The sequence below is a fragment of the Mycteria americana genome, chromosome 9 (assembly GCF_035582795.1).
Source record: "Mycteria americana isolate JAX WOST 10 ecotype Jacksonville Zoo and Gardens chromosome 9, USCA_MyAme_1.0, whole genome shotgun sequence".
Lineage (NCBI taxonomy): Eukaryota > Metazoa > Chordata > Aves > Ciconiiformes > Ciconiidae > Mycteria > Mycteria americana.
The window spans coordinates 31,764,736-31,784,809 of NC_134373.1; the positions used below are offsets into that span (position 1 = coordinate 31,764,736).

General features: G+C 43.4%; 1 protein-coding gene across 2 annotated transcripts in view; it reads left to right on the forward strand.

Moving 5' to 3' along the window:
• The window catches only part of PDIA5 (protein disulfide isomerase family A member 5), a 102,845-nt gene that overhangs the window by 58,590 nt on the left and 24,181 nt on the right, over positions 1-20,074 (forward strand). For both annotated transcript variants that reach the window (XR_012777032.1, XM_075511481.1), the window contains exons 12-14: positions 10,926-10,996; positions 12,064-12,227; positions 14,785-14,915. Coding sequence is in view for 1 of the 2 variants with exons in the window: in XM_075511481.1 (XP_075367596.1) it covers positions 10,926-10,996; positions 12,064-12,227; positions 14,785-14,915 (366 nt within the window). In the remaining variant the exon portion in view is untranslated. The remainder of the gene's footprint in view (positions 1-10,925; positions 10,997-12,063; positions 12,228-14,784; positions 14,916-20,074) is intronic.

The following is a 20,074-nucleotide window of genomic DNA, read 5'->3' on the forward strand; positions in this document are numbered from 1 at the left end:
ACCCCACAAAAATGTTCTCCTTGCTCTTAGAGTTATTGGAGAAAGCTTTGAACACAGCAAACTTTCTGGACCATTATGTAGGTCATAGGCAGTACTTAGCTCTGTTGGGTTTCTTGGTGAAGCAATGCAGATGTCAGGATGGGCTGTTGCAATGCCCTGATCACTGAAAGATTGAATTGTTGTGCAAGGGCACTTGGATGATGAATGTTGCTGCTTAAAAGTCCAGACAGATAGGGGAAGAGAAGAGATCTGCTTCAGTTTCGGCATCGCGTTTCCTGACTCTTAGGTGCCTAACTTTAATGTTGCCTTAATGCATTTTTAATGGAATATATATATAAAATGCTTCCCTGGACAAGCGTAAATTGTGCCAAGTTTCTGTTCATTGTGTGTACTTTTTAGCTGTATGTTACTGGCAGGCTCCTGGAACAGATACATTCTTCATATAAACCAGTTAGAAACAGGTCAATTCTTGGCTCCTGAATCTGCTTCCACTGAAGTGAGCAAGTTCTGACTGTTGATTTCAGAGAGAGGAGGACTGGGGCACTCAGACTAGGTTCATCAATATTTAAAATCTTCTAAGTCTACAACAGGATGTTGCTTGATATTATATATATTTGAATATTACCAAAAATCTCGGGGACTGTAAACAGTTCAGTGCAATGACCTGCCTCATTAATCTAATTACAGCAATGATTTTCAGTGGAGATTTAATCACACATTAAAACAGGAGTTCTTGAAAACTCAGCAAACCAGGAAATTAAGAACCTGATATGAATTTTTCCTTTAATGACCATGCCACTTATGTCTCTTGAGGGTTTAAAAATAAAAATCAATATGGATTTTTAGTGGTACTTAATATAAACAGGAATGTGTAGAGTATAAAAATCCTAATAACTAGCTTGTGCAGTAAAACTTGATAGGATACCTAATGAAAAGGATGAGGACAGTAATGATGGAGTCCATTGTCTCTTTTGTGTTAGTCTTTTGATAGTAGAGCACACAGTTCATATAAGAGGATTGTCTTTTTGAAGCAGTTTGTGCTCTTTGAGCAGAGTAAAGTCATATAAAAAAAGGATGATCCAGTGATAAAAGCAATAGCCTTGGCCTGGAGATGTAAAAGTTTAGTTCCTTGCCTTGCTTTGATTTGTACAATCGTGACCCAAGTCCCTAAATATTTGTCTCGGTTTCCAATCTGTGAAGTGGAGATAACATTTCACCTTGCGTGGGAGTTTTATGTAGCGAGCCGTGTCCAGACTGAGAGATGCTCCAGTATTGCAAGAATTGGGGTAGGGAGGGCTTATCATAACTGAACGTTGCAAAGACTTGATTAACACGAAGGAAGTAGGACGATGCCTTTGGCGGTCACTGGTTTGTGGCAGGCCATCAGGCTTTTGGCCCCCAAGTTTAGGAAACCCCATCTGCCATGGGTGAGCACACAGCTCAGACAAGATTATTGCAGCTAGAGCTAATGATAGCTGATGACTGGCAGCCTGGTTACAGCCTGCGCCGGGACTTGAAGTGGGGAGCCTTGGCTTGCTCTGGTTCAGCTTCATAACAGAAAGAGTAGCAAAACCGGACCTTTGGGGCGTTTGTGGCTACTTTGCCTTCAGGCTGGATCTCAGCTTGCTCTGTGCCGTGGTGCTGTTCTGGGGACATGGCGTGTACTTTGAACAACTTGCTAGCAGTTGTGGGTATCAAGAGAAGCATGCAGGACAGTAGTAAAGGAGGAAAGAACGGAGCTGAACTGTAGATATTTGGGTTTTGTAACATTTGTGGGATTTGGGGCAGTTGTTCAAAATGCATCACTGTATGGTTGCCTCCAATAGGGAGTAATTAGTTTCTCTATTAAAGAAGACATTTGTGAAGGCTATTCCAATCAGAAAAAAATCTTCCTGTGAATGTGTGGCAGGTGGTATGAAGGGAACATTAGTTTCTTTGGGGATTTTGCTGCCTCATTTCTTGCATTACTATTGCCTTCCCTCTCTCCTAAAAAGTCCTTACTGACTAACGGAGACTACTGCAGACAATTAGCTATGGCTGCTGGAGAGCCAAGGGGCAGCTGAGAGGTGACAGCTGAAGGGAGACTTGCCCCGTTCTCCCCTTCTGTGGGTATCTGTTGTAGATAATTCAGTTATTCAGAGTGGTCTTTTAAAGGACTTCTGTAATTTTGGCTGGCCTTTTTTGTCCAGTGAAAGTCCTCATCTGAGTGCACAGAGTGGGTGACTGTCCTCCCGCAGGCCTGACCCTGGTGTATGTATAAGCGCTTAACGCTCTTGTGGTAAGTTGTGATAGGAGTGAAGCATAACTTGTTTTTACAGATTTACTTTGCTTGCCTCTAATGATGGGTTAACAGTAGGAATTAGCTTTAAGAATTAAGCACCAGGTTTATTTCTTCTGAAATAAATTAATTTCCTTGCCTGGATAAGCTTAATATACAGTGCAGGGCTCTCATTTGGAAAGTGCCTTACAGTATCTCTGCTACTTGAATCATTACCAGTAGAGTTTTCATTATCAAGTTTATCTTCCTAAATACTTTATAGCTTCGATTTTTATTATCCTGTGGAAGGTAGAGAACTTACTTTAAAGGGCAAATAATGAACAGAGAATCCTGCAGTGAAAGATTGCTTGCCTGCCTGTCTGCTCCTTGTGCCCTTTCAGATGGCGAGCTGGCAAGTGATGCTGTCTTCCTGAGTTATTAATTAATCCATTGCTTTGATACTGAGGTATTGTGCTGATGGTGGAGGTGTGTCTTCTGGGGTCCCGACTGCTTGTGATTAGCAAGCATCCCAGCACCCTTCTCCTAAGTAAGTGAATGCATCTCAGCTGGTAACCACTTCTGCTCTGATTTTGGGCAAAAAGTGTTCATTCTGCATAGTATCCCTTCCTTATACTTGACTTTTATAGGTATCTTGCAGTAATAGCTAATGTCACCATTGCTTTTAACACCCCTGCCCCATGAGCTTAGGTGCTTTGGGATGTACCTTTCTTAGGAAGATCTCTTTGCATTTCATCCATTTTGCTGATGTTTTATACAAATTGCATCCTAGGAAATCGTTTGTTTGCTATGCTATTTTCCTGAGCTGGACATTCAAAGCAATTTTGCCTAACCTCTGTTCTCTGGCATTTTCATTGCTAAATCCAAAGTATAAAGTCTTCCATAGTGGGGTAAGAGTGTGAGGGAAAGCAGTGCAACTTCTCTTCCCTCCCCAAGGCAAAATTTTGTTGATCATCTGACAATGGAGAAGGAGGGGCTCTTTTTTGGATGTAGAATAATTATGGTTTAATTGAGAAGGAAACCTTCTGGTGGTATTTTTCATAAACTCAAGAATTTCACCTTAAGGCAGCCACGCTGTTGTCTCTCTCTTTCACATTTCAATAGGGGAAGATTAATTTTCAACACCTACTCAGGGCCATGTTCCTCCAAGCTGGTGTAGGAAGTGTAATTCATATCTCCCGATGCCAGCTGACCCACCTTCCTTCACTTCTTTTCCCACCCAAGAGGGATGGTAGGAGGCACCATCGTCTCCCAACACTGATTTCTACCAGTTGCACCGTGTAGTTTTGACTAAGAGGGTATATACATGCAGCGTAATCTCCAATAGCCGGAAGCTGAAGCCAGATTTGGAATGGAAATAAGGAACCGTGTGATTTTTGTTGATAGTTTATTTTAAATAAAGATGGTGGTTAGCTTAAAGATCTTTCCTGGACACGTGCTGGAGTCTGTGCCATTGCAGATGGGGGTATATTTTTCAAAGGCTAGTTTCAGGAGCCTGGCTCAGCCAGGGCTCCCCGTAGGGTTGAAAGCAGAGAGAGCACACTGAGGGCAAGATAGAGCAGAAATCGCTCTCCCTGCTTAACTCTCAGGGACCCCTGGGAGGTAGGAGCCTGTGGCTGAGGTTAGCCTTGGAGAATATTCACCCTTTCCCCTGAGTCTTTACATCAAAAGAAGATATGCTCCAGCGTGACCATAAATGAAGGCAGAAGCATGTGTTATGCAGGAGGTCATCAGAGCTGTCGTCTTTTAAATCCCGTGGAGGCAGCCTGCAGAACCCGCTCGGTGTTCCTGTCCCTCTGTGCTGAGCCTTCCTCTGCCGAGGGCCGTTGCTGGCGGAAGGCAGCCCTTCTGCCAGAGCTGTGAATATGGCATGGATGCAGACAGGGTTCCCAGAGGATACATTTGGTTAAGCTCTCTTCTCGGTTTGATCTGATTTATCTTATGTAATGCAGTGATCTGACTCTTTTTAAAAAATAAATAAATAATCCAAGCTCGTACTGTAACTGTCTAAAGCTGTTATAAATCTTCTTCTGCTGAGCAGTTTCAGTGATGCTGGGCGGGAAACAGTTATACCAGCATAGAAAAGATGATCAAGAATTGGATTTCAAATGCTTTCACCTCTACAACCAAGGTGATGAAGTAGGGAGGTGAGGCTTGGCTCGCTCGGCGTGCGTCCCGATGTATCAGGCAGGTGTCAGGTAGTTCATGTGGTGTTGGCCTGCTCCTGCGGCCTGATCAGGAGTTCATTTGTGTCCATCTGAATTGTTTGGTAGTGACCCACACTGCGCTACTCTATTTTTCTCGGTCCCCTGAGGCTTTCCCCTGGGGGCATCTTGTGCCTGCCTGCCGTGCGTGCTCTGCAGCATACGCATAAGGTGCTCCCGAGAGAGACCGTGGCTGGGATGGGGTCACTACCGCCTCAGCAAGTCATATGGATAGGAGAAGGGGTGACCGATTTGTAGTCGTTTTGTGCCCTGACTTCACACTGAAGAGCTGCTGGAAGCAGGCAGGGACTTTCTTCTGTGTGTACATGCTGGGATTGGATTTGCACAGATCATTGCAAGCACAGATTGACTGCACTGTGAGTTTGTGGCAATGCTAGTGAGATGGTGATAATGGTGGGGACGAGATGCTGTACTGCTCTCCTGTCACTGGGATGACTGTGCAGCCCACGCAGCCAAGGCGTTAGGCTGCAACTGCATAAATGTAGCATGACTGCAATAATCCAGACTGCTGAAGTATTTTCCTTCTAATTCTGTATTTCTAGTTCCTCAGAGTCTTTTCCAAGCTGACCTTTCACAGGCTTTGTCTTTTGTAAAGCCATAAAGCTGTTTGCTTGTCCCTGATTCCTAAGCAATGTGATACTTGGTCAAATCAAACCTACCTTTAACAGTACAGTAGTGAGGTGGGGGGGTCTGAATTTGTGTATGCGTGCAGACATTTCTAGCTGTTGAAAATATGAATTCAATATCATGTTAAAGATGTTGAAGCTGCTTCTGCTGATCTTATAAGAAAGCAGCAAGCCTTGAAACATCTTTAAGTATCTGGAATTTTACCTGGGTGGGCAGTACTGCTGGTGAGAAGGAGATGGACAGTTTGGTGGGAGTAAATACCCATAGGGAAAAGGATACATAAAACTTCTTGAGCTCCTGATCCTTCATAAGGTGATGGTTTGGGTTTGGTTTTTTTTAAAGCAGAAACCTGGAGATCTGGGCATGGCCTGATGGCTCTGACCATTATGACTATTAAGTGAACATGCAACCAACACGGTTGTGAATTCGTACCTGTGATTATGGGGAGAAACAGCTGCTTTTGTCATCCTCCCTCCCTGCCAAATTTGTGGATGATTTCCCATCAGATGTCTGCAATGCAGACGGCTAAATTATGCAAGGGAATCTGCAGCTGTTTATGCTCTCCTACACTGGTGAAAGAACTGTAAGCTGCCTTGTGTCAAACCTTAGAGCTACTCTTTTACGTGATGCATAAGAAATCTTTGCATGTTAAAGACTTCCATGGCAGAAGAGAATACATTTGTGTTCTTGCGTAGGTGATGAGAGGGCTGGGACTTGTGTGTATCCTTGCCCTGGCTGCAAGGATTGTGCCTCCCTGCCACGTACATACTCTTGCTTTTATATATACAGGTGTATGTTCAAAGTTAACAACAGGTCATGCATAAGGGCTGGCTATTCTGCTGTGTGGAGAGGTCACTGCTCCTCTGGGATTAGGAATGGAGAACCCAAAGGTGTATCCCCAGGTGTTAAATGTTTAGAGAGCAAAAGTGCATCTTTCAATTTTGAATTTTTTGAGATTTTTTTTTCTTTTCTTGAAGTTGTCTGTAATCCATAAGTGTAGTCTGAACTGCCAGTGACCCACTTGCTGAAAGCAGGACATGCTTTGTGCTTCAAATTCATTTTCTCATCAGGCTAATGGAGGTATTTTTGGTATGCAGCTATAGATGGATGTAGAGTTGGCATGATACAATAAATAGCTGGTACGCGATAGCAGTACTCAAGCAGTCTGTCGATGGCAGAAATGTAATGATTCTTTAAAATCTTTATTTGCAATTTAATTTATCTCCAGGGTTCTTCATGTCAGAAATTTCTCGTCCACAACTGCCTGGATGTTGGCTTTTATCTCTTGCTTGTCATGTACACTTCAGATCCTCAGACAATGTTGTCTTGAAATGAAAGGACATGACCAAAAGCATGGTGTTTATTTATATAGCCATAATAACCTGAAAGAAGCAAATAGTGAATGACAGAGAGAAATGGAGATTTATGTTCTGGGGACAGCATTAAGACAGCATATGCAGGAGCTTAGCTGGAACTGCTTGACTGGTTTTCTGCCTGTCTTCTGCAGGCAAAACTTGGTTTTAACAGTAGAAGTGTTTGTGTTCGTTCACTTCTGAAAACATTTGGAGCAACTGTGCTCTGTATTGTGAGTCTTTGCCATGGTGCCAAACAGACTGCTGTAAACAAATACAGATATTTACTTGGAAAAAAAGTTGCTTGGTACATTTGTTAACCTTCCCTTTGTCTGTGTGCTGCTTGCCCTTGCATGTTAGCATCGCTCTGTCCGCACTTAGCCTTTGCCTCTGCACTTGAGTATGGTCGCACTCCAGGAAGGATGAAGTGCTGAGCGAGTGTTGTCCTCTGCCCTGTGGTGGGATTCTGGAGGGAGGTGACTTCTCTGCACAGGGGTGATTTGGGGACCTGTGATTGCTGTCATTCTGGGGGTGCAGCTGAGCTAAGCTGTGTGACAGCAACCACACTGAAGGAAGGAGCTGTTTATCTGCCTGGCTGTGCAGTGCAAATGAGAAGATTGATTATAAATAAACTGGGAAAACAGAATCCTTGCTTCATTTAGACATCTGTTTTAAAGACAGTTAGCAAGGGCCTGTCTCGTACCAGATGTCCTAGCACTGATTTTTGTAAGCTTTGACTTCTTTTTCCTGTCTTGTAACACTCCTCCTTTACATTTACTCTGTGTGTGCTCTTTTCCATTCAAGCACCTTGGCCCTTGGCAGCCTGGGGCTCGTTTTGTGCAAGAGGAGCAAGATGAGGTGTTGAGAGGTCAACGGAGTTGTCCAGAACTGTTCAGCAGAGCCAGGCACTGAACCCTGACTGGTTTCTGCTGCCGGATGGAGAGGAACTCTGACTTGCACTTCCAGGGGAGCTACTTGTCTTCTGCAAGAAAGGACTGAGGCTGTGGGATTCCTTTTGTGGAGACACCTACAAGTCCCTTGGGTGTTTCCACCAGCCATGACCCAGAGAGGCTCAGAGGATGTCAGTGCTTGTAGTAGGCTGTGGGGCATCCTTGTGTTGACTGCAACCTTTCTCTTCTCACCTGGGATTGAACAAGTCGCTTCCCTTGCTTAGTCTTTCAGTTTTAATGTCAGTATACACTTGACATGACAGTGCATCTTCTAAGAGCACATCTATCACAGATGCCCACTGCAGACCTGCGGGCTTCCTTCCACTGTCCCAGCAGACCTCATGCAGCACATTGGATCATCTGGGCTGAGGGCCTGTAGGGTCGTTGTTATTTTCCCATTCATTTTATGAACAGAAAACGTCTAAAACTAGAGGAGCTTAGCGCAGAGGGATACAGCTGCTGCTGAACAACCTAATGTAGCAATCAAAGAGAGGTAGTGACCTTGGAATTCATTTAAACGACTTTTTCATTGGCCTTGAGAATTTAATGGCAATTCTCACAGGATTATTGAAAGGTAGGATAAATAATCATAAGAGAGATTAATTGATTTGCAGTCTGTAGGTCTGGCTTCTAATTCATATCTCCCCTTTTCTGCAATGGTAGGTGGAAGCAGGCTGTAGCACGCAATAGCAAAATTCTCATAAAGATGGCCAGGGAAGCATCGTTTATCGTGGGGGAAGCTCTTAAGATTCATTGTCCCTCTTTCAGATTCAGTTTAATGTGGTAGCTTTTTTCCAGGCTGGCATATCATGCTGTCCTCTGTCAGCGGTAGAACAAGCATTGCATGATAAAGATTTGAGGACTTCAGTTTGCATTTAAGTGCCTTTAAAGACCTGATCCTGCTTCCCCTTTATTTTAAGCATGAGTGAGTGAGCTTTGTGGCAGTCAGTAGTGCTGTGTCTGTGTGATGTTCATGAAAGAACCCAGAACAGTGACCTTTCATAGTCTGGATATCTTTCTGCAAAATATTACTTACATGAATTTCAGATGCTTTGAATTACTTTTTCTTTCCTAGGCAAAGTATGCCTAGCTTGTTTGGTGGTTTGTTTGGTTTTTGGTTTTTTTTTTTTCCTCTGCATAGGTTTGTGAAAACTCACTTTGTTTGATGCTTTTGATTGATCGATCTAATATTAATGATTGTGGAATGTAGTGTAGATTGTGTGGATACCGTATCTAGAGCACAGTATGAAGCTTGCTCTGGCTGGAGGACACGCTGTGTAAAGCCCACCAAGGTGAAGTTACCCCTGCAAAAAAGTATATTTTGGTACAAATTTGAGCTAGCTAATTCAGAGAGGTTCCCAGGTATCTGAGCTGGGACTCGAGATGCCCTTTGTTTAGAAGTGAGGAAGAGCACAAAATGCATAAAGTTCCTTGCTCCTAAAAGGAGAAATAAATCAACTCGGGCAGGTGTCAAAGGGAACTGTCAGCCCCTTCCACAAAGCCATATGCCTGAAAGTTTTCTGTAGGTGGCAAATAAATCATTTTGCCAGCCTCTTTCATGCTCTTAACCAAGACAAGTAGTGCTGACACAGTAACTGTTCCTCAGCCTTTTCCAGCTTCTTCCTGAATTCACCTCTGAAGCTGTCACATCAGGTTCCCTGTATGGTGGCACATGCTCCCGCCACCATGTAAAACCAAAGTAAAGCTTCCTCCTCCAGCTGAGATCCCCTTATTCTGCTGCTCCTACCACATTAAAGCGTTGGGTTTTGCTCAAAAGAAGGACATGGGGCTTTTTAATGCTGTGGTTGCTATGCAGATGACTAAGCAGTACAGACCTTAGCTGGTGTTTGAACTGGTGTTTGGTCTGGGATCAACCGTTTGGACATTTGCTGTAATTCTCAGGTGGGATTTGCAGTCTTTATTCAAATGTAACCACCCAGTGCTATACACATGCCCTGAAAGTGTTTCATGGTGTCCTGCAGTGGTTGGAGCTCTGCTGAAGTCCCTGTTTCTGTGGTGAAGTTACACCTGGATGTCCTACTGCTTCTTGGCTGTGAACACTCATTGGCTTGTGCTGAATAGAACATGGTTGTCTGGTTGAGTTCGGGCTTAGGTTTGTGTCTGCTGGCTTCGACAGTCATCCCGTTAGTGGGAATCAAAGCAGCGCTGAGGTTCAGAGTCCTTGGTTTATTTTCTTTTAGACAGTGGTGTAAAAATAGCCCCAACCCTGTTGCCCATGCACCTCAGAAACAGCTTTTGCTGAAGCTGCACTGAAACAGATTTCTAGCCGTATTTTCTGATACGACTTTCAAAAGCTCAGCAAAGTCTGGGCTTTCGAGTGCCCATTCCAACAATAACAGCTGAAGAAAGAAAAGCTGGCTGCTGCTGCAAACAAGAGGAAGAAGTGCGGGGAGGGATTGCATTGAGATTACATTGCACTGGGGCAGGCGAGTGCACTGCGTCTGGGTCATGCCATGCACCTTATTACAGCTCTCTGCATCTCCGGTCTGTGCACAGGAGCTGGCCCTCGCCCTGCCCGGGTGTCGATCTCTGCCGCTCCGTCCCTTTGCTCTGACCCTGCGGGGACTGCGGTTGCGCTGGTCCCTCGGGGGCAATAGCGGGGGCTGCGCAGGGCGAGGAAGGGGCTGTCCCGGAGGCCCAGCATCGTGCCGTAGGTGCTGAAGCGTAACTTCACGTCACGGCAGGAGCCTCACCTGGTCCTGAAAGTTCAGCTTGCCTGGAAGCAATTGCACCGGCTGGAAGCAGTTTAATTTACACCCAAATAATTTCTTTTAAATCTGCTTTTCTCACTCATGCATTCATTTTACTTTATTGTAATGTCAGCACTTAGCAGTGAAGTAATGGCAGATCTCTGGAGAACTTCGCACAAGCGAGAAAGCACCATTATCTCGGTTTTACAGGCCCTGCTTATGTTGAGAACATATGTGGTGGTGTAATTACACTGATGTGATTAAATCAGTGCAAATCCTTGCTAGAGGGACATGCTGCACCACTGTAAAGCAGGGCTTATTATCAGTGCAGTTTAATTCAAATTACATTACTCAATTGAGCTGTGCTAGTATAAGCCTCTGCTTAAAGTCAGGAAGTCACGTGAGGGCCTGTGTTGTTTCTTTTTAAAGCAGATAAAGATTTGGAAACTGAAACGGGTGAAGTTGTGCCTCACCCAAGAGCGTGCTAGAAGCGATGGGCTTGACAAGTACTGTGTTTATAGTACTTTCTGGGAGGAAAGAGGTGTGGGTGCGAATTCAGGGGGTTTATTATTCTTCTTTAATAGAGTAAATTCTTTGTTTAAACCATAGTGACCACTTTGGAAAATATCCTAAATCATACTAAGGCTTTACAAATAAATTAAGTAAAATGCATACTAAACTCTAGTAAATCTCTACCACATGGTTTTGGATTTTGATAATGGCTAGATGGGTCAATGAATAACCATGGCGTGTACAACTTAATTGGATTTTGGTTTTTTTGGCAGGGTGTGGGCACTGTAAGAAAATGAAGCCAGAATATGAGAAGGCTGCAGAGTTTCTCCATGTAGCCAGTGATGTAAGCTAATTTCCTTTATTATATCCTTCAAATAATCAGTAATAAATAACTGGAGTAATAAAAGTTACTTTTCTCCCTACAACAAATTCAGCTGTTCTCATCCTCCCACAGGACCCTTCAAAATGTGCTTCCAAAGTACAGTCTCATCGCTAATGCATGAGCCCTGCCAAAGTCTTAGAAAGAACATTCTGTCTTGAACGAAAACAAAATCGAAAAATGTTTATGTATTCTGCTGTAGGCCTTATACATAATATGATCAAATCCAAAATGGATTTTTTTCCCCCTTACTTAAAGGCATCGAATGTGAAGGAACATAGGCTTTTATTTATGAATTAGATTTGGAAAAAAACAAAGGGGGTTGATCCCTCTTTCAAATACCCTGGTTTTATGGTTGCGTCACTCCATTAGCTTCATCTTAAGTGCTCCATCAGCATGGCTGGAGAAGAGAGATCCAATAATATAAGTATTAGTGTTATTGATTCAGTCTCAAGCTGTGTACGCCATGCAAGAGGAGAAGTAGGATTAGTCTCCCCCATACTTCAAGCATCTTCAGTGGAGACATCTAGAGACATCTAGAGTCCCTTTGTAGTTGTTGGAGAAGAAGGAGGAGATGAGAAAAACAAAGATCAGATGAATCACACTCTACAAGTGTCTGTTCTCCTGTGACTCTAAAGGTGGTCCATGTAAAGATGCCCGCAAGTTAGGGAAAGATGAATTTGCCTTGAAGTAAACTTGTCTTTAACAATGCTCCTTTCATCTGGGAGAAATTGGGATTTGTGGGAGGAAATGCCGTTCCTGGGAACAGCTCTTAAGCATTATAAAGTGAATTGTATACAGGGAATTCTGTCAGAAATGGGAGGAGAACAGGTAACACTCTGGTTACATTTAGTCCATAAGATGCCCCTTCCTGGTTTTGCATCAGTCCTCTGTGTCTTTCTGTGTGTCTGTGCTGAGTACCTGAGCAAGTGAAGGCATGAATCATGAGTGATTGCCCCCAAGTCCACTGTTTTCTGCCCAAGGGGTGTGAGTGTGTTGCTGGGATTTACAGTTAGTGGTCTCTGTTTTAGAGTCCAGGTGTCCTTGCAGCAGTCGATGCTACCGTCAACAAGGCACTGGCAGAAAGATACCACATCTCAGGGTTTCCTACTTTGAAGTATTTTAAGGATGGAGAGGAGAAATACACTCTGCCACACCTCAGAACAAAGAAGAAGATCATCGACTGGCTGCTAAAGTAAGTTCTGAGGGTCTGAGATAGTATTTGGGTTCCTGGTTACTGGCTCCTGAAGGCTGCTTTGGTGAGGAAGTAAATCTTAAACCTAGCTTCATCGACTGCCTAAATCCCTTGCTAACAAAAACAAATTGAATTCCCATATTCAAAGCCGTACAAACATGTATGTTAATTATGGTCTCTAATACACCAAATCCTTTATTTGCTGTGGGCTTTTTCATAGTTGTCCCGGTATTTCTTTCCCAAAATAAATATTTTTCAAATATACCCTAAGCCTCTCACCGGAGAAGGAATAGCAATGGCTCTGAAAACAAACAGAACATTTGTTGTTCCCTCTTTATACTAAGCAGCAGATTTCACTGTTAGTAACTGAATTTCTGCAGTTGTACTTTTCTCTTTCCAGCATTTCAGAGCCAATGCCTAGAATACCAGCTACGTGGGGCTGACGGAAAGCCAGCGAGACCAATAAAAACAGCACCTTTGTCTGCACTAACCAACTTTTCTTGGGTGGTGTGCTAAAATATGCAGAATTAAGTTTGATGTATGATGAAAAGAATTTCATTTCAAAGGAGTAAATTGCTAGCACAATTCTCTCTTTAAGTATTCTGGAATAAAATATGCATTTCCTTTAGGTACTGTAAGCCTAATGTATTTTCTGCATTATTCAATGGGAAAAAAACTGCCAGTGTTTTGTGAAGTTTTGAAGTCATTTAACCATTAAGTGCAGTTGGAGTGAGGACAGTAATCTTCATTTTTCCCCTCTTATTTGGTGGGGGGAGGGGGTTGTGTGGGGGGTTTTGGTGGTTTTTTTTGTGGTTTTTTTTTTTCTTTTCTTTTTAAATTACATCTCTGAGTGCTTCAAATCAGGTAATAGGTATGGTCTGACAGCATCTTTGTAGCATGTTGGGAAGTTTTGTCTATATTTTACATTTAGACACAGTATTCCCTTGGCCTCCCTGCATACTCAGGCTCCGGGCTGCTGTGTCTGTACTGGATGTTAAGTCACTGTCCTAGTTTCACCGGTTTGCTGGAGTATTTTGAGCACTACGTAATTTATATTGAGTTAACAGTCAGGTTGACGCTGCCTGTACGTATTGGCAGGTGAATAAGCAATGAGGAGGAGGGGAGGGGTGTTAATCCCTTCTGGATCCTGCTGTGCCTCTGCAAGACTTTTGTCTGCAGCCTCGGGTAGTCAGCAACACAGGGGAAACCCAGACAACTTGTCTCCTGCTCTTTACTGCTGGATGTTCTCCCAACTAGAGACGCAATAGAGTAAGATCCTTGTTTATCCCTTGACCAGGGATAAAATTGTCACAGCTGCACTGAAGTTGGTGGAAATAGGGATGCATCTGGGGTGAAGGCTGGAGATAAAAGTACAGCTTGTGTAAACCTATCCCAGTGAGTGGTCTAGTCGCAGCCATGCGGGTTTCGGCTCCGGTCCCTCTGTGGTGACTGTAGTCTGTGCTGCCACACTAGGTTGTTACCAGTGTCTGGGTAGCTTATTTCAGGTCAGCATGGGAAGGTCTGTGTGAGATGAAGTCACACCTCTGACTGTAACTGTAATGGATGATAGCTCACACCGACGGTGTTCATGTGAAAATTCAGACCAGCTGCCCTAATTCTTTCGCTAGCAACTGGCAAATCAGTATTGATGGAAATACGATGGATGTCCACCAAGTGACCTTGAGTAGGACTTTAGAAATCGAGTTTTTCTCCACTTGGTTTTTATGTACCTGATACGACTTAAAATGGTGTCATTCAAAGTGACAGGAAAGTCTGAAAAGCTAATTTATTACCAAGGCGACATATGAAGGTCTTTATACCGTGGCGCCATTCTGATGATTTTATATAAGTAATCACTATTTAAGATACAGCAGGAATGAATTTAATGAGTCTGAGAGAAGTCTGTGAGCTGGTGAATAGCAGAAGTTTTGTTTGAGGCGCTCTAGATGTGCGGGATTGCTCTGATCTAGTCAGTATGTGCAGTCATAATTGAAACCTGACATTCTCTTTATCAAGGTAAAATATTCCAGTTCAGTCACCCCCAGTCTTCCAAGTGGAACGATGCTGATTATTGCATCCTGGCTTTAATATCTGAATTCAAGAGAAGGTCATGAAATTCTTTATAGAAGTTTGCATGATAGCGATAAAGAGTACAAAAAGGATGTTTGACTGGAAGATGCTGTTCTATATCAGTTGCCTTTTGATTCCACCTGCCTGCTGTTCTTCTCACTTCATGTCTATGGATGACAGTGATACAAGAGCAATGTGTTTTCCACCCAGATGTTGGATGCAATGTAGGAAATCTTTATTCTGCATTCCTACTCATATGCCTGAGTACGATCACTGAAATTATATTTTTATTGAGTTCCAGAAATTAACTTGCATCTTTTTTGTTGTTACCTGGTGTTGGAAATATCGAGCATGTTTTCTACTGCACAGGCACCCTGAAGGATTGTTCGACCTCAGTTCCCTCGTGGTAGTTATGACCAGGACATGATGCCCCTTTGCTGGCTTCCAGAAACATTTTCAAACCAGTTTCATTTCCTTCCTTTTCTAGTCCTGAAGCACCACCTCCACCTGAGCCTGCATGGGAAGAAAAACAGACTAGCGTTATCCACCTCGCTGGAGAAGACTTCAGGGAGTCCTTGAAGAAGAAGAAGCACACTCTTGTCATGTTCTATGCACCATGTGAGTAAATGCCTCTCTAGGTGGAATGGGTTTTATAACCCCTACAGTTTATGAAATCCTGAATTAATTCCCTCGCTGTCCCCAGACTTTTAAGGGTAAAGAGCTGATTCTGAATATAACTGCATGGGACCATCATTGACACCATCGTTTGTATCTTTATAAATGGAAACAAAACAGTATACGGTGTTTATTTAAAGAGTTATTTCGTTAACGCAGACACTAAAGAAGGCAGGGGTACAAAACCAAAACATTTATTTTCCCCTGCTTCATTTAATGGTCCATATAATAAAATGTGACCCTTTATAGTAGCACAATGGACGTGGAGAGCCTGACTCATTAGTGCAGCACTTCAGCAGTGAAATCGATATAGTGGTGTAGGAGGAATCAGTCCCCAGAGGCTGGGAACAAATTTTGATGGAATAAATTTTGTCTGTAATAAATCTACATTTAAATCTCCACTGGGAATATGGGCATAGCTTCCTCCTCCCAGGTTGTTTTGCATGCATCACACGCACACTTTCTTTTCAAAGCTCCTGAGAATATTTCTAGAGAAGTTTTGAATCAGGCCCTTTATAAATTAGGTGAATGGGAGGGACCTCTTCTGGTTTTGTGTATTGTCTCAGAGACAGGCAGACCTGGTACAGGTTCTTAACTTTTGAGGTGTCTGTCAAAGGGAGAAGATGATCCTGGCACTTAATATTAGATAGTATTGACTTGCTTTTATAGCACCATAACTCAGCCCCGCCCCAGATGCAAGAAAAATTCTTTCCTATCGCATGGCCAGCCCCGCAATTAATGGATAACCTTCAGATAAGCAGTTACTAAATTGTTCCCATTAAACTGAAGGTATTTTCCAGAAAGGGAGAAAAAGCTCAGGTCCTTAATGTTTAATCAGGCAGCCCCTTATTTTGTTTTTCTGTTAGAGAATTAAACATGAATGCTTTTGGGCTCCCATGAAGCCCTGCTGGATGTGGGATGTGGGAGAAGGGAGGGGTGCAATTCAGAAGGGAGATTTCTGGAAGGTTGTAAAAGAAAAGGGAAGGGGACTTAATCCCTTCTCAACTCCAGTTCCCACCACCTATTGACTAAAAATTGCTGATGTGCCAGGAATTTCTGATTCATGGACCTCAACTGGTTAAGAGCAAGCCGTAACTGTAAAATCAAATGATTGCACATGAAATGGTAAGATTTAGGAGTTTGCTGTCTCTCGAGTTCTCTTTACCCGATGAGTGACTTTCTCTGGAAGAGAGAGATTTATTTCCCTTTTTGTTTTTAGCTGCATCTTTTTAAAGCACTTAAATTCTTGGTCTTTTTTAAGGCCATGTTTAAAGCAAAGACACTACGTGCAATGAGTATGTAGCTCTCAGAGTTGAAAGCATGAGGCAACTTGACTGATGGGCTAATTATGATACCGTTGTTTGCGGGTGGACTTCTACCCTTACACCAGGAGGGGTGAATAAAGATCAGCCTGGCCCTGTCTGTATGAACGGTCTGTAAAAGCAAGGCTTGCGTGATGTAAGACTGTTGGGTCCTTTGGGGCTGCCCTTCAGACACGTTCTTCTTGCACTGTTTTGGATACAGTGCTGCATGAGACCACCTATATACAGGACAGAGGTGTTAACTGGAACCACTTCTGGCCTTGCCGTGACTCCTAAGACAGTCAGCGTTGCTGTTTTGTTGTCAGTATGTGGGTCATGCACAGTTTCTGATTTGTCAGATTTGTTCTCTCTAAATGTGGAAGTGTCTGTGTGCAAAGCAGAAAGCAGACACACAAAGGGAGCGCAACGAGCCTGCCCTTTGTTGGGGGCAGGGGAAAGTAGCAGATGAATATTTTAAGTCTCGGGTTTCTTTGAAATAATCATTAATGCAATAGAACGGTACAAATCATTCTATTTTTCAGCTTTTCTGTAGTGATAATGTGCCTACTGCTAAATTTGATAGATTACCTTTTGTTTACCATTTTCTCAATCTTGAGACCTCTTGGATCTTACATTGCCAATTAGTCTTAACTTGCTTATTTTAGTGCAGAAGGAACACTGCTAAAATTGCCAGGCCCCATTATCTCAAATAATTTTATTTTTCTATTCAGATCCACATCTTAGGTCAGTGCAGACTCACAGTATGTTACTCCATTCACTTATGACTCTATGACAGTATTTGTTACACTTACACATATGCTGAGATATTTTAAGATTGGGGGTGTGTGTATACATGCATATATAAAGTATGTTTATGTATAAATATTTATGCTAAGAAATGTATCTCTAATCTGTCATTAGAATTTAAAGCAGAAAGTTGAATATTCTGACCTTTGTAAAGCTTTCAGTTAGAGTGACAAACCTTTAGGCAAAGGCCACAGATATATATCTTACATGCAAATTAAAATGAGATCTGGCTTTTCTGTGGCAGCTTCCAGTCCAAATTACTTAGTATGTATAGGAGAACCATCAATCTGCTGCTATGCAGATAACTCTGGACTGAGCTGAGCGGTGCTTTAATGGTACTGAACAGTGCTTCACAGTGATTTAGCTCCGGAAGAAAAGACTGCTACATCCACATGGAAAAGATGAGGAACTCATTACTCTATCACCCTGAATGTGGGTGAAGCGTAAAGGTTATTCCTGGGGCCTGTGGAATATTTTAAGGACAGAATCAGAATCAAAACTCTTGAAATTACTGGGAAAAAAATCCACTCCTGTGGACTTGACACCCACAGAGAGTGATGTTCTTGATTTCACATGCCCATTCCTCCCTGGTGGCATCTCTGTGCACTGTAATGACTGATTTGGTGTGGGAGGCAGCAGTAGGGGCAGGTCCCCAGTACTGACTTGGGGCAAAAGTGCCAGCTGCAGAAAAGCTAATGCTGCCTGTGCCAGTAACTGCCTTGGACCTGGTCTTCATCCAGGTGTCCACTGGGTAGGTCTGTACCCTCTGTGGCCACCACACCACGCAGGCTCATGGTGCGGGCTGGCACTTGTCAGTGCTTCTCAGGGCTAGCACTTGGAGCAGGCTGCTGGCGTCTGTGCTGCACAGCACCTGGCCTGGCTCTTCTCTGGACCCTTGTGGGGCTCTTGTGGTCCTAAGATGTAATTGTCATCTCAATCCCTTATCTCTGAGTTCAAAATGCCTAAAATAAGAGGAGGGCAATGATACAGTCTGCTGAAGTGAAGCATGATGCCACAGGTGTGTGTTGTGTCCTGGGGACTGCTGTGAGGGGTTTGAGGAGCATTTGAAAGCAGTAGGCTTATTGCAGCAGCATTTGAGAGGCATTTTGGGAGAGTTTATGGGATCTGTGTCTGTATTATCTCTATAGACCAGTCCTTGGAGTACTGGATACCATCAGCCACTCCAGGTTTCCTTTTCTAACTGCTTGGCTTCGTCCAGAAATGGGGAGAGGAGACAACTAGTCTTGAGTATGGTTTGGTGTACACACATAGCCTGGTATGTGAATGATCAGGATTTGGGGGGCTGTGGACCAAATCGGGAAGTGAGCCAAATGGACAAGAACAGATCCAGCCTAGCCCAGTTAGACTGCAGTGCTTAACCAGCTGTGGCCAGAAGTACACTAGCTACATGTCTGTGGTCTCTGTCCAGAGCTTGTTTCAAGACTTGCAGCGTTAAATGCCTAGCATCCTGGGCTGACCAGTTTGCATCAGTGCCTCTTCTGGGATCAACGCGCTGACTTTTTCTTCTTTCTCTTATGTACTTGCTGTTTGTTCATACAGCTTATCTGAATGTGTTTTATCTGCATTTTTACTTTTATGTGCTCTCTCCACTCTGTTATCCCAGATAATTGAGATTTGACTTTGCCAATGCATTAAATTTTAACCTCCTCCTACTATAGCACTGAAAACTGTGCAAAATAGAAGCAGTTGGTTGTGATTAGTTGTCAGAATCACAAAGGGCAACAAAGTTCCAGTAAATAACGTGTCTTCTCAGTTGGAGATGTTTTTGCTGCATTACTCAAACTGAATTAAGGAATAAAAAATGTGATTGAAGCTAGGTGAGCATTTTTCAATGAAACAGGGAGATGCAGATAGTTTTTCAGGAGTGTACTGTGTTTTTAACCTAAACTTCTGTCTGGAGAAGCCCTTGGAGTCCTACATGGAATTTCTTGTGGAGCCAATGCAAAGACCCATACCAAATTAACGACCATCACATTCTCTAACTAAAACTCAAATGGTTCCCTCTACTGCCTTGTTCATCCCTGGGATTTAATATGCCTTTTTGGTGTCGTAATTTGGTGATGTGACGGTCAAGTTCTAGCTATTCTTGGGTGATGCTCTCTCAAACTTACGCTAGGTTTTTCCTGCTCTTGTAGAAACAATTCAGAGCTGGGGACACAAGACTCCATAGATGAGCATCCTCGATTGCATTAGGCAGAGCATCACCAGCAGGTCAAGGGAGCTGATCCTTCCCCTCTACTGAGCACTGGTGAGACACAATTGGATTGCTGTGTCCAGTTCTGGGCTCCCCAGTACAGATAGGACACTGACATACCGGAGTGAATCCAGTGAAGGGCCATGATGGTGATTAATGGTCTGGAGCATCTGACGTATGAGGAGAGGCTGAGAGAGCTGGGACTGTTCAGCCTGGAGAAGAGGAGGCTCAGGAGGATCTTATCAGTGTGCATAAGTACCTAATGTAGGGGGTAAAGACGGCAGAGCCAGACTCTTCACTGCAGTGCCCAGGACAGGACAAGAGGCAATGGGCACAAATTAAAACGCAGGAAATTTTGCTTAAACAGAAGACGAAGTGGGGTTTTTTTACTGTGGGTGTGGTTGACCACTGGAACAGGTTGACCAGAGAGGGTGTGGAGTCTCCATCCTTGGAGATATTCAAAACCCAACTGGACACAGGGCTGGGCAACCTGCTCTAGTTGACCCTGTTTTGAGCAGGGGAGTTGGACTAGATGATCTCCAGAAGTGCCTTCCAGCCACAGCAATGCTGTGTTTCTAGGAATAGTCATACTGGAGTTTGAAATATGCAGTGGTTTTTTGTTTTGTTTTGGGGTTTGTTTTTGTTTTGTTGGTTTGGGTTTTTTTTTTACCCTTCCCATCGAGTTCTGATTTTCTGTAAATAGGAAAGGCTTAATAACACCCCCTACTAATTCTTGCACAGAAACAGAAGCTGTCCACTGTGGCTCATAAGAATGAGAG